Raw genomic sequence first — 15,228 nt, forward strand, 5'->3', positions numbered from 1 at the left:
TTCTCCCCGTAATAGCAACTCTCCTCTTTACGGCCGCCATTACTGAGTAAAATCCCACAAGTATGCACGTCATGTTTTTTTTAGTGCTGCACAAAGTTCCTTAATGGCGCTATTAACAATACACAATGTGTGTGTACTTCACGACTCTATTTGTACTCTCCTGCACCCGTTGGTCATAGAATTGGGTACACAATCTAATGAGTGGACGGCCCTGAAAGTTGTGTCATTTGAAGCAGGAATATGCTGAAAAAAGTCAGTTTAAACCATCATTACGAGGTGTCATGAGAGACTTCCGCTCAGTGAGCATCTAAAGGACTAACATCACAAGCAGGTTTATTTGTTTGCGATGTCACCAAATAAGAGTACTTTTTCCGGGCAAAGATCAAATGTGATTACCATGGAACAGCAAATGGAACTTACAGCGATATATAGGTAAGGGTCTGTCTGCTCAGTACAATACACAAATCCTGCTCTATTTGCAGGAGACGGGGACCGTGTTGCAAATAGTGAAAACGTGAAAGTAGTTGAGGCGCCGCCTAAATTACCCATATTCGTTGAAACTGTAAATATATCACCAACTGTGATCCCAAAAGACTTTAATGTAGGGTAATTTCAAACTAATATTACATTACCCTTAAAAATTAATTACTTACAGATTATTTGATTTAGAAAGCAGTTTGGCAAAGACTCTAATAACGTTTTCTGTTACCAACCCAGGCTAAGCTTTGCTGCTCTGCACACCTGCAAGGAGCTTTTTCGCTGCAAATACGCTGCTGCGGCTCGGAGTTTCATTGAAAGCAATACTCAGTATTACAACAACTGCAGTCATCGTAATGACATGATTGTCAGATTTTGAATCACATTTTATTTTTTTATTTTTTTTAAATCTATCTGTCAGTCATGAAATACGTTCAAATGACTCATGTGGTCTGTGGTGAAAGTCGTTTGCATCTCACCCATTTTTCTATTGATGGACTTAAAAACATGGGTTCAGACACAGTAGTATGATTATTGATTTATAGTGTACATTTTTTTTAAAACATACTCTCCTACAAAGTGTGCTGGAGCGGCGAGCACATCAGCAGTGGCCATGTCTCACTGGTAACGATTAACCTTCATATCTGCTACTGAAGTTAAAGTCTGATATATTTTCCAAATGGATTTCTCTGGCATTCACATATCTGAGGAAAACACCACACTCCAGGAATTACAGCACCAGCCTCACACTTTCAATGAATCCCGCCTCATGGGCGGTTGCACACCCGTTCGCGGGTTACGCACAGTGGGTGTGGCGGAAGTCATTACTGGAGAATCCACGTAGGTAACAGGTGCGCAAGCCAGCCGCCTAAAAATAAAAAAGACGCCCGAACGGTTAGAATGTGGCCCCAAGTATTTTATTTTACTTAACAGATGCTAAGGTTAAATAGCTTGTAACTGAAAGCATAATGGCTAACGTGGCACGAAAATGACCAGAGAAGCTCGCTAACAAACAGAACCTTTTGAGAGAAAAGGAAATGTTCATCTTTAGTTCACTTGGTAAAGGTATCGCTATGCAAACACCTTCCTGTTCCTTCTCCATTATGTGTCTGAGAGTATTTTTACTGTATTATTATTATTCAGCGGTTAAGTTCCCTTTGCACATATATGACTGTTAAGGATGTCACTTTGTAAAATGTTTCTTAAAACACTGCCTGTACACTTAATTAAGGTTTATTAATTCAGATAATTAATTCACTTTACATTGTTTCCTTCGGAAAAACCTCCATTTTCAACAATTCGAAGCCAGCAGGGGTCACAGAATGAAAATAAAGTAACCACATTGTTAAGGTCTTTGAGGCTTTTAATCCTTGTTGTCGGCCCGCTTAAAATGTGGCCCCGGGTCCAGGATTTCTACGCTTAGTTGAACTTCCCGGCAATAGGGGGGGAAGAGTCGTACTCTAGAGTTTCCAGGAAAACCTTGTGTACTAAAAATACACAGGGCCATTATGCACATGGCCGTGCATGGAAAAACACTTGGGCAAATACACACACACACGCACGCACACACTTTTGTCAAGGCACATTTCTCATCCGGAGAAGCATGTTCATCTTCTACATTGATTCATTCTTAGTGTGCTTCTTCTGCATCTTCACTGTACAAGATTGATGATACTCTAAATACAATCTTCATAACACTGCCTGGACTTCACACACAAGCTATTCGTCTTCATGTAATTCTAATATTTTGAACCTCTTTATGACTGTTTACTCAACGTTGTCCTGGAAAACCTTAAAAGTGGTTGACCCATTTTTCACTCGTGGAAAATGGAAGACAATTACAGACCATCGCTCAATCCTTCCACCAAATGGGGCCATTCTACCTTCAAATCATAGTTTTTGGAAGTGCAGACTTGTTTCATAACGTGGTGATTTAGGGCGGTACAGTTTCTTGTCCCAATGTTAACGCTTTTGTACAGTTTACTTTTAAAGCTTGGGAACACAATTTTACCCGTTCGACCCTAAGAAAGGGTACAAAACCTTTACCCTGAATTATTTTAATCGGCCCTGTGGCATGCATTTGTATGGCTATGGCTGCTAGAGAGACAGATGGTAATGTCCCTATTTCTGACAGCATTGTATTGTACTTGTATTGTAGACAGAAAATAGCAGTAATGGTACGTACTAATTTGCAGACTGTTCTGTTTCCACACAGAACATATTAGGTAAGCGTCCGGAAGTGTAACTGCCTCGTGTTTATTCCATGAACACATTTTATGCAGCTCAGCCTCTGGCTATCGGATGGCGTGGTGAGTAATGCTTTTGGCGTTTTTACGTCAAACCTGTTAACTCATTTGAAACGGCATCAATCGTCTGCATATCAGTGCAGGAAAAAACAAAGAGATTAGTGTCATGCAAACGCAGCTTCCAGTGTCGTGTAAACAGCCTCTCCCAGACACTTCAAATGGAGCCGAAGCAATAACAAATGCCATGCCCAGTGTTTTTAATGTATTGTAATTAAGTCTGTTCAAACTGTTTCAGATGCACTTACTGTACAGTCTCTGCATTGCTCATTTCCTGAGAAGATGATGAACTATTGATGATGTACTTTCCTAAGAAAGAAAAGATTTAAACTGAGATTGAGTTTGAGAAGAGATTGTTTCCCGGAATGGCTGGAGCCATAAGCCACGTTCGCACCGAGCAATACGATTTGGTCCGGTTCGCTAAACCCTGATTTGGGTTTCACTTCCTCCACTGGGACGGCCAGATGGTGTGTCGGATACATTAATAGTGTGTAGCAGCACAACAGTCTACCTAGTTAATGAATTCAAGAAAGAAAGTTAGCTGGATGGCTATAAAGTGTATGTCTTTATAATCAAACGTCCACAGAGTGGAACATATTAGTATATGTTGTTATTCATGTTTGTCATAGCAGCTTGATCGTAAGTGAAAAGTGCTGGAAAGGTTCACTCATTCAGCATCTGTTTTAGTGCTGAACGCGTTAAGTTGTCAGCGGCGTCGTGAGTGTGGTGTGCAAAGGTTCACTTTCAGTCTGTGTCGGTGAAAGGAAATGGGGCAAGTGCCCGCAAATTTGCCTGCTCGCGGGACGCTGCGAGTGACCACGCATATACATACATACGTGTGAGGATGTGGAGCATGCGTCCGCATGTATGAGACCTGCTGCGTGACTTTGGCCCGCTTCATTCATACAAGTCCCATGTGATGTCCAGCCTTTGCATGTGCCGGAACGTACATTTAATGTAGGGTATGTGTCAAAGGTCATGTTAGTCCAATGCACTGGACACATCTGTTTTTAAAATCTAAAAACTCTTGTGGTCCATACAAGAGCACTACATAGGATGTGGCCAGCCATTTTCAACTGTTTATTTTGCCGTGTCAAAGCAAGTCACGGCAGCACAGTGGACGAGAGGCCACGTCTGCCTTACTAAGGTTTGGGGTTTGAATCTCTGCTCAGGGTGTGTGTGTGTGTGTGTACCTATGTGTGGACTTTGCCAGTTCTCCCTGTGCTTGCAGTGGTTTTCTCTAGTTACTCCAGCTTCCCCCCTCATTCCAAAAAGATAAATTTTCAGTTTACTGAAGAGTCTAAATTGTCCATAGGTGAGAGTGTGAATGGTTATTTGCGATTGGCTGACGACCAGTCCAGGGTGTATCCCGCCCTCTTGCAAAAAGTCAACTGTGATAGGCTGCAGCTCACATGTGACCCAAATGAGGATAAGCGGTACAGAGAATGGATGGCTAGAAAGCAAGACACCGATTTTAAATCCTATCTGACGCATAACGGCAGACGCAGCGGAGGTTTCAATAACTTGTGTGCCTTTTCCATTACTGGGGGTCCTCAATTTACGAGGGTCCCAAGAGACATGGGTTTGAGTTTACAAACATTGCACGACGAACTAGTTCGCACAGTCACATATGAATATGTGGTTATGCAGCACAAAACAGCTACTGCCGTACTTACCTTTTTCATTGAATTGTTTTACATTTTTGGTCTACAATCGTTTTTATACATTTTAATAGGTGCTACTGGGCGACTTTTGGGGAGTACATCACGTGTTGGACTTCCATATTTGCCAGGATACGTGTGTTTCCAAAAATTGGTGGCTTTTGTTTTTGTTAAAGCACCCCAAAAGATGTTTAGAGCAATTTCAGTAGGGTCCCCGAACCTCAAGCTGTATCAACACAGCATTTCTGCAAATGGTACCCCCCTGACTCTCATAGACGCGGTTAATCGCTATTCATCTTTTACCCTCAGGAGCAAAAAAATAACAGGTGGTGCCACTAGTTGGCTGTAATTACCTTTACGATGACTGATCCCACCAGGTGTCAGGGCGTCTATATCTAGGATACTGTGTTTTTTTTTTTTTTTAAATAAAATAAAAAGTTTTAAAAGGTAGTAAATGTAGGGTGCAAAAATAAAAGCATTAAATTTGAATTATATGTGATTTAATGTATGATGCGGTGCAATCATTCTGTTGTCACAGGCTGTTAATGCTGAGGCTGTATTCTGTGGTCGTTCCTCAAAGCGTCTTTAGTTTTAAGTACTATACAAAGTCGTTTCATAACAATAAATCTGATTAAAAGAGTTACTCACCCCTAATCAACAGCTCGGATGGTCTGCAGTTGATTAACATAAGAAGTGATAGAAATCTACACTATTATTATTAAGCATCCTTGTGTTGCTTGAAAGGCACTTCATAAGTCTGTGCTATTATTCTTATGATCATCGATTTAAGAATACATGCGGTAGCCAGAATCGACAATTTGTACTGGTCGTCAACGCGATAAGATTCAAGATGCCTTTGTAATAACATTTCTTCATATCTTCAGCGCTCTAATCGATCATAACAGTGAGATTAGTGTCAGGTATTACACCTCTAACCGTTAATGTGTCCACACATTATCATGCGCTTTAGTCACAGTACGACATTGACACCATGGAGGTGTGTGATGTGATCCTTCGCACTGCCACTAGCTAGTATCAGTTGCAGTAGTAGTCATGCAGGGGGGGGGGGGGCACTAATAAATGGAGGAATGTCGCTGTGAGAGCGAGAGGCCCTCGGAGGGGACGGAATAAAGAATTTTTACAAAATGAGGCAAGGGTGAGCACCATGCAGCTGCTGTGCCCCAGGGCTCTCCCCAGGAATGTAACCCGGCCGAGGCAACAGCGTGAGCGGGAAAGCGGGCTGAGGGCGACGACGGCGGGCCTCCAAATAGGAGTCGGGGGGGTGAAACGACGCGTGCCTCCCCTGCCCGCTCCCACGCTGTCGCATCTGCATGCGTGTTTGTCATGCTTTCCATATGTTACCATGGCAACGCAGCACCCATTTTATGCTTGGAAACAACAAATAGCAGTGTAACGTTGCCAAGGACATTCGGTTTCTCAAGCAACTTTGATGCTACTTTTACTTTAGTTTAATTTGTCCCATGACCAAACTCGTAACTCAATTTACTTTTATATCAGATTAATCTTCTCATAAATCTGTTGCCAGTCAATCACAGGGCAATAACAATAAATGTTTGTTTAAAAAAAGATTTTTAAAAACTTGTATCAGACGATAACCTGGCATTTTCTGACTTTGATTGGAAGTGGGGGAAATGCTCCAATAGGTCAGGATTATTGCTACGTGGGCACCTCACTTTCGCAGGATTATTTAAATACTTCTGTCTTCTAGGCCATAAATATAAAACAATCAAACGAGAACCACTAAATACGCCGGCAGGTGAGCGTGCCACATACTGACATATTCTTCCGTTGCTTCGCAAACTATTTAATTGCGAGCCGTTCGAAACATCGAGACCTGTACGTCAGGACCGTCGTAAACGGAGGATCCGCCGAGTAGGGCGTATTTGTGTGTGTCGGCCTCGAGTGCAGACCTCTGTCAAGGTCAAACTGCTATCAAAAGTGGTGGGGAGGAATCTACATAAAAATGTAATGAGTTCATCCATCTTTCCTGCGCCACAACAACGTTTCGTGGAAATCAGTCCAGTGGACGCTACCAATTTTGTTCTCTACAAATCTCCACTTTTCTGCAACAGCCCCTAGTCTCCATTCAGATAAAATGTGCCTCCTCACCAGGACACAAAGGCTGAATTTAGACTGTAGGTACAAGTAGCCAATTCCAATTTAATGTCTTTTCCCCCTACTTTTCCCCTCTATTTCCAAATATATTTCAAGTGGCTTATACCCAGTATAGTTACACTAATACTAACAAACAGCCACATGCGCAGACAGACGTCCAAATTGCATGGAACTCCACAAGTGTCCACACGGAAGGAAACAATAATACAGAAATCATAGAAATATTAAATGTTACGTTTAGTGGGCCTTGGCTGACCGTCCCCCCAATGTAGCATATTTAGACAATATTTAATTGTCTATGCTTACTTACAGCAGGTGATTTTTGTTTGTGCTGTTCGAGCAAACGCGGGTGTGTGTATACATCACCAATCGGTGTATTTTGCTGACGTTAGTCTGGCATTGCGAGGGTATATCCGTTGTGTGCATTTAGGCTGCACGACATTGGCAGATATCTGATACGCATGAGATTTTTTATCCCCATTTTCAGAAGTCTGGTTCTGATCTCAAATGATCTGATTTTCCTTTTTTTGTTTTTAAGCTGCCATGACTTAGCTAAATTGTGACACTTGAGAGCAAAAAAAAATAATTGTGTCACTTGAACCATGCAGCGAAAATCCAGCCATTTTCTCCTTATCGTCTCTCTTTCCAACTGGTATGTTAAATGTTTTTTTACAGTTTCCAAACGGAGGCAAGCCGGTACGGAGTGGTGGAAAAGCAGCATAAGAGTGTTTGTCCTCCAAAGCCCATCTAGTTGTTTATGAGTAGTCCAAGCCGGATGTCAAGCGTCACCTTTATTCAATCAAGCCTCCTCCCTTCTTGAGGAGCATCTACAAAAATCAGGTCGACGTCCGACCTTGACGAGGTCACGCGCGTACCTTCCCTTGCAGAACGTCACGTCTGGACTGCAGCAGGTCAGGACTGGAGCCAAAATACACTCTCACGCCTTCAGCCAGCACAGATGAGCCGTCAGCTCCATTTAAAGTGTTATCATGGCTGCCTGCCAGGCATGGAGCTCAGCACTGCCTCACAACTTCACTCGGTTGTTTTTCGCATTCAAGGAGACCTGGACTTAGAGTAAGCGGACTGACGGACATGCGTCCTTAGGTGGTTTTGAGGCTTGAGCAATTACATCTGAGGTCCATCGGTGAAAAAGGGACTGTGCCCACTGTACTCTCGATCAACGGTCCTCAGCCTTTTTCGCGCCTTTGACCAACTGACAGGTGTTGTTTCAATTTGTTTAGAGAGAGACTTTGACGAAGTAGCATGTAAACATATTTTAAAAATGATCAAATATGCAACTCGCCATTGCGATGTATGTACAGTTGTTGTAATAATTGGGACCTCTGCCCTTGTTTCTCTTCAACGAGGCAGGTTAAAAAAAACTCCACAAAGACTTTGCCCACCAGGAGCATTAGAAAAAATTGTGAGGGGGGGTGGGGGGGGGACAAAAACGTCTGCTCGTGCTGATGTAATCCAATAATAAATATCACAGCTGTAGTAAAAACTGTAAATTTACAGCACCTCTATGATCAACTCAATAAAAATATTTTTTGTTTAGTCTCTCTACATACATTTGATAACTTTCTGGAAGTCTCTTTTACAATCTTATTAGTATGTGTGCTATTTATTGTCATGGCATCCAAATTTCAAGTGCAATCTTCCACTTGACTTAGTACAGCCACATTTGAGGTACCCAAGAGGTCGTACCTCGCATGAAGGTGCGTAAATGACAGACTTAAGTGGACGGGACGATCTACGCAGCCAGAAAAGTTTTCACCTCTTGCGCAGGTGAGAATCTGGCCCATGTAGGGCGTGGTGTTACTCCAGATGACCAACACGACACACTCCACCGGCAATTGCGAGTCTCCTCGGCCGTGACGTTTTCTAAACAAAACGAATCAAATATGTACAGTATGTAGTGTTTGGATTTATTGCTATTAATCACACTTGTGTTTTCCCTACGTTATGACTTGCAGGTGCGACATCGCTGGTGCGAGCTGGTGGTCAAATACAGACACGCCCACGCTTATGGCGACGTGGAGCGCTTCCTGCTTCATGAGCAAGTAAATCTACATTCCACACTCAGCTAATGTAAACGGGAGCAGAGTTCTACAATCAAACGCTGTGTTTGTGTAACTATAGGCTATGGGGGTGTATCTGTACGGCGAACTGATGGTTCAGGAGGACGCCAAGCAGCAGGCGCTGGCTCGTCGCTGCCTCACATTGGCCAGTGAGGAAATGGACCAATCGGCACGCGCGGTGGTGGAGGAGATGGTGCTATGACAGGTAAGAGAGGTCTTTACTACTTAAGTTAGTTTGGCTCGCTTGGCTACACAAACTACTATCGTTGGGTGGGACCATTTTTTTTAACTGCTGTTTTTTTCCTCTTTTATTTGTATATGTAAAACTCCCCGTCTACACTTTTTGATAAAATATTCAGTGCAGAAGTATTTAGTTCAATTTACAATTATGACAATTGTCCAAATACTTATGCACACTGAAAATCAGAGCACTCTGAGGTACTCTGCAGGAATTCTTAGTTTAACAAAAGTTACCGAAATGTCACAGTCCAAGGTGTTTACTCGTGATGGTGATAAATGTGTTATGCCTTGGCGGAGGTCTGTGCTGACTTGTTGACCACGTGCTGACATATATGCTGTTTTAAGGTCCTTAATGATCACCACAAGTAGACTTCCACTCGCCGTCCACTCGGGAGTCACTTCTCTTGCCTACATTGACACATTCCTCCATGCGCGTGCATATTTGTAGTCTCAGGACGGGGCCTCTTCCATGCTCTAGGAGTAGCGCTGTCAGGACGCATTTGTTGGAGAAAGAATTTGGGAATGCGGAAAGAGAAAGACGGGGGAAGTGGCTCAGCGAGTGGCATTTTTATACCCTTAACCCCTAAATGTCCTCTGCTGTGTGGGTGGCCGTAATGTTCACCCTTTTGGAATGGTCTAAACAGTCAACCTTTGAATGGTGTACATTCCCAGTTACTTCTCGCGAATTCCCATGTAAAGTGTCCAATTTTTACTAAAATCGTCAGCAAAACTTCCCACGTAAAGTTATGGTCAACCTTTTTTTTTTTACTACAATATTTTCTGCCATTTCTACTTCCTGTATGTATTCGTATTGGTAAGGTGTCCCAAAACCTCTGCCCATCGAGCGTATACAAGACTTGTCAACTTATTTGCGAGAGGAAAAACATTTTCATTCAAGAGTCTTCTGTGGGGATGACCTTGATGTGCTGCTTTCAACACAGGTCCACATTAACCTGAGTGACTGATTTTCTCTGGCTCTAAATCTTATTTTACGTAGGTCCCTCCCCACCACAAGACTGTGTTTATCTTCAAACACACTCTCTCTCTACTGGACAGCTTGATGCCCAGGATGTAAAAGGCTTTTTGCGCATCTGGCTGTATCCTGATAGATCTCACTGACACAAGTGTGGGGTTTATTCATTCGTACCTGCCTTGCGTCATTACATCTTATATTCTCCATTTTTGTCCGCAAGCTCATAATTATTGGACTCAGTGGTAACAGTTTATGCTTTTACTGGTCTAAATTAGTATAGATACAAAATGTACTACTATTTTCTGTATCATGTATTTCTCATACGTTCTAAAAATATATATGTTAGGTTCATTGAATACTCAAAATTGTCCATCGGTGTGAATGGTTGTTTGTCTATATGTGCCCTGTGATTGGCTGGCAACCATTCTGGGGTGTACCCCCTAGGCTACGTGAATCACGACACTGGCCATAAACCCTAGCCCCTTTGACAAGCCATATAGACATTGTACTTTTTATTTTGGAGGGTATAACATACACAACCCCCCCCCCCAAAAAAAAGAGAGGGGCCCTTAGAACAAACTAAGTCTGAACCTTGAGTAAACAGAAGTGGACCTCACTGGTCCAGACCTCTGGCCAATTAAGATGATGGATGAATCTACTCCCTGACTGCATGAATGGTTTTTTTTTTTAGTACTTGGGTCTTTTTTCAAGTGCTGCTTGTTGAGATCAGAGCAGGGCTTGAAAACTTTGTCCTGTCTATAAGGGCTTTTTTCTTTAAGACGGGTGGTCTTTCAGTCCCAGCATTCTCTCCTCGGGCTACATGCCTTCGGAATCCCACTCGAACCGCTTATTGAGCGTCATATCGCCAGGTTAGCCAAGCGTGGCCAATGAAAGGAAAGATCTACAAATCTCTCTTTTTCCTAATGCTTAATGTCAGACGAGGACATTTTAAGTTGAGGCGCAAGATTGTGTCGTGATGCCTACTGTCCGGGCTGTGGGGGTTCCTGGCGTGCTGATTTGTGACTTATGATAAAAATCACATTGCCAGGGATTACCACACAGTCCTGACCTGGCCGGCTACCGTGGCAACCACACACACACACACACACACACACACACACACAAAGTTCAAACTGACGAAGACATGATTATCCAGGAGTGTGTGATGAGTTGTCCATGGTCAGTAAAGCGGGGGTCTTCGTATGTGTGTGCTGTCTCCAGCCAGGCACAGAGCTTAGCTGATTGGTGAACAGTGATTGATTTCCTCTTTGTTCACAGTGGCTAAGTTCTGCACCTGAGGAGAACATTGTCCACAAGACAGAAGAAACGAAAAGAAAGTCAAACTCCACACCTATCTGCTTCTCTGGTCATTTCCATGCTAGTCATTACACTTACAGCTACAGTAAACCCTCATTTATAATGGACCCCAATAAATGAAATCTGTGACGTAGCGACAAATTATTTATTATACTACGGTATAAATTTATGTTTGATATATGCAATTCAACGCTAATATGTGATACTATAGAGAGGTGCAGGTATTTTATTTGCCCATTTGAGGTCACCATCCACACACTCTACGCAAGCACATGAAAGGCGGGTGGGCCCTGCTTGAATGACGGCGGTGGTGTGAACAGGCGATTTCCTGCTTCAACCATTGGCACCCTTCCTCACACTGACGGTCCTGGCAAGGTAGTCAGCAAAAAAAATTATGGAAACCCAGAATTCATTCCGGTGATGTTTTTAACTACAGTACCGTAGTTGTGGCTCATCAAGCTAAACATTGCTCTTTACTTACATTTGTTTGTGTTGTTATGAGTGTGTGCACTAGCTATTCATGGGGTTAAGGTTGATATTTGTGAAGTTATTTTATATAAATGACTGTGGCTTATGTTTTTAAACAGTGGCTTTCCAGTCATGTTCTTTCATCTTTCATGTCTTTGAGCAACTTGGTTACCAAATGTATCAGTTGAGAATACTCTGTAAGGTTTCTTTTTCCACTAAGAATAAGAGCCCAGTTGACCTTATGTGAATAATTGCTGCCACATTAAAGTCAAGCTAACTCTATCAGAGATCTGCAATAAGAGACTCGCGATATAGCAATTACCATACATGTTATTTTTGTTTTTTGCCATATACAGCCTTCCCAGCAAGTTCAAAGCATACAAGCTTAGTCATTCCAACTCCTGACTGATTGACGCATTGATGAAGTGGCATGTGGTGTCCATATATAGAACATTAAAGTGCCATGTGTGGCTGAGGGAGCCATCCGTCTAAATGAGGACGGATGTGTGAATTAGCAATGAGGTCCATGCGGAACGTGTCATCAGTCCACCTATATTTAGGGCCTATTAAAAGACTAATGGCCATCAACGGGCCGTTAAAGAGAATAATGTCCATATGACACCCATCAGTGCCCACATATATACTGTATAAGCCCTGGTGATTTATGACACCCTAATGCCGCCCCGGCTCATCACAAGACAAGAAAGCCGTCTCTTCATCTGCGCAATCAAACTGTTGATAGTGGAAAGCCATTTGATGGATTTGTGGCTTTTATGTTCCTTGTTTATGACATTTCTTTTACAATCCAGCTGAGTGTGTGTTGAGGAGGTCTTTAAAAAGAGTCAGCTTCACCTTTAACAAACTGCAATGATCCAGAGCAGGAAGGAGCACTGCACACAAATCATATCATCAAATGTAGAATATGATTGATAGCCAGGAAGATCTGGGCTCGGCCTCCTGTGCCTACTGAGCTGATAATCAGTCCTACACAACCACTGGCTCAGTTCAGCAGGAACAGGCGTCCAGTCCGCTTGCCAACGACAGTCGCAGGAATGGAGTGGCCGTCGCGGTAGCTGCTTCGCGTCATCATCCATCCATCCATTTTCCATACCGCTTCTCCTCACTAGGGTCACGGGTGTGCTGGAGCCTATCCCAGCTTACTGGGCGAGAGGCGGGTTACACCCTGAACTGATCACCAGCCAATCGCAGGGCACATGTAAACAAACAACCATTTGCACACACATTCACACCTACGGGCAATTTAGAGTCTTCAATTAACCTACCAACCATGTTTTTGGGCTGTGGGAGAAAACCCACGCAGGCACGGGGAGAACATGGAAACTCCACACAGGCGAAGCCGGATTTGAACCCGGGTCCTGAGAATTGTGAGGCAGATGTGCTAACCAGTCGTTCACCATGCCTCGCATAATTTTTTTAAATTAATTTCATTTTTGTAAAGCATCCTTTTTTTTATGTATTTTACCATAATTTTACTTTTTCAATAATTGTTTTGCATTTCATTTTTTAGGCATTTTTTTAAAATGTATTTTTCAAGCATTTAGTTTTTTTAAGCGTCATTTATATTCACCATTTATTTTATATATATTTCAAGCTTTATTTTTGTAATTTTAGTTTTTCAGCATCATTTTTTTTTAAGGTTTTCAAAGGAGATCAGTCTTTTTTTTAATTTTTTAAACAGGACGATATGATGTATTTCAAGCGCTTAAAAATCTGCATTTCTACAGCCAGTTTGAAACACCTTTGTTTGATTGGCATTTACAAAACTGCAGTTTTTTAAACTGTCAGTATAAATCAAACCAATTATTGTGAGTTGCAACAATGCCATCACTGTGAATCTGTTCAGTTTAGAATGTTTTTTTTATTATTATGCAAAGTGTGTCCACTGGGGGGGGGGTTATGTAGAAGTCCTGTACCCTCTACAAGTGAGTGTGACATGTAGCTCCAGTTCCATCATATGTTCCCCTCTCTCTCTGTTTTCTCCAAGGCTGCTGACAACAGACGAGAAGATGACAGGCGATCGTGCAAAAGGGTGGAGCACTCGTGGCGACCACTCGGAATGTTTGCGGCACTCCGACGGCGCGGCCGAGGCCGCTAACTGGAGAGGAAATATTTAAAAGAAAAAAAGGAACAGTGGTGGTTAAACAATAGATGCTGCTTCATAGTAAACCTTTGCGATCACGCACAAAAAAATCACTTTTTGTACAGCCTAAATAAAAATGGGAAAGAAGAACTTGAACCGTGTGTATGTGTGCGTTTGTGCTGTTTAGTCTGAAGCTCCAATCAGGCAGTGAAGAGTTTAGACTGGAAATTTGTTCAGGTGTTTTCATACATAACACGACTTCATGGAAGAGATACAGAACGTCGGAAACACAGACATGGTCATGGTATTATAATAATAACATCCTATTTTCTTCAACTGAGGGTCCACTAATACCCCTAATGTTGACGACAAACAATGGACTTCGTTTTCCCTTGCCCGGACGTGGGTCACCGGGGCCCCCCACTGGAGCCAGGCCTGGTGGTGGGGCTCGAAGGGGAGCGCAGCCCGAAAGGGTAACGTGGGTCCCCCTTCCCATGGGCTCACCACCTGTGGGAGGGGCCATAGGGGTCGGGGGCAGTGTGACCCTGGCGGTGGCCGAAGGCGGGGACCTTGGCAATTCGATCCCCGCCTACAGAAGTTGGCTCTACGGACGTGGAATGTCACCTCTCTGGCAGGGAAGGAGCCAGAGCTGGTGTGTGAGGTCGAGAAGTTTCCGACTAGATATAGTCGGACTCGCCTCCACACACAGCTTGGGCTCTGGTACCAGTCCTCTCGAGAGGGGTTGGACTCTCTTTCACTCGGGAGTTGCCCACGGTGAGAGGCGCCGAGCAGGTGTACTTATTGCCCCCCGGCTTGGCGCCTGTACGTTGGGGTTCACCCCGGTGGACGACAGGGTAGCCTCCCTCCGCCTTCGGGTGGGCAATAATTTGGTGCATAGGCACTGTTGTTTGTGCCTATGCACCTAACAGCAGTTCAGAGTCCCCCACCTCCCGCTGGGGACTCCATTGTTCTGTTGGGGGACTTCAATGCTCACGTGGGCAATGACAGTGAGACCTGGAAGGGCGTGATTGGGAGGAACGGCCCCCCGATCAGAACCCGAGCGGTGTTCTGTTATTGGACTTCTGTGCTCGTCATGGATTGTCCATAACGAACACCATGTTCAAGCATAAGGGTGTCCACACGTGCACTTGGCACCAGGACACCCTAGGTCGCAGTTCGATGATCGACTTTGTGGTCGTGTCATCGGACTTGCGGTCGCATGTCTTGGACACTCGGGTGAAGAGAGGGGCGGAGCTGTCAACTGATCACCACCTGGTGGTGAGTTGGCTCCGATGGTGGGGGAAGATGCCGGTCCGACGTGGCAGGCCCAAACGTATTGTGAGGGTCTGCTGGGAACATCTGGCAGAATCCCGTCAGAAGGAGTTTCAACTCCCACCTCCGACAGAACTTTGCTCATGTTCCGGGGGAGGCGGGGGACATCGAGTCCGAGTGGACCATGTTCCGCGCCTCC

The 15,228-nt window shown here is 43.8% G+C and overlaps 2 protein-coding genes across 7 annotated transcripts in view; one reads left to right on the forward strand and one right to left on the reverse strand.

Moving 5' to 3' along the window:
- Window positions 1-13,913, forward strand: part of aopep (aminopeptidase O (putative)) — a 98,475-nt gene extending 84,562 nt beyond the window's left edge. For 2 of the 3 annotated variants that reach the window (XM_061671901.1, XM_061671902.1), the window contains 3 exons: window positions 8,554-8,640; window positions 8,720-8,863; window positions 13,662-13,913. In XM_061671901.1, coding sequence (XP_061527885.1) covers window positions 8,554-8,640; window positions 8,720-8,860 — 228 coding nt within the window. In that variant the 3' untranslated portion in view covers window positions 8,861-8,863; window positions 13,662-13,913. Of the gene's footprint in view, window positions 1-7,252; window positions 7,798-8,553; window positions 8,642-8,719; window positions 8,864-13,661 lie in introns of those variants that run through there. The other variant, XR_009768270.1, reaches the window with a different exon arrangement.
- The window catches only part of fancc (FA complementation group C), a 46,112-nt gene continuing 44,399 nt past the window's right edge, over window positions 13,516-15,228 (reverse strand). For 3 of the 4 annotated variants that reach the window (XM_061671905.1, XM_061671904.1, XM_061671907.1), the window contains exon 16: window positions 13,516-13,772. In XM_061671905.1, coding sequence (XP_061527889.1) covers window positions 13,594-13,772 — 179 coding nt within the window. In that variant the 3' untranslated portion in view covers window positions 13,516-13,593. The remainder of the gene's footprint in view (window positions 13,773-15,228) is intronic. The other variant, XM_061671908.1, reaches the window with a different exon arrangement.

This window comes from Phycodurus eques, chromosome 3 (assembly GCF_024500275.1).
Source record: "Phycodurus eques isolate BA_2022a chromosome 3, UOR_Pequ_1.1, whole genome shotgun sequence".
Lineage (NCBI taxonomy): Eukaryota > Metazoa > Chordata > Actinopteri > Syngnathiformes > Syngnathidae > Phycodurus > Phycodurus eques.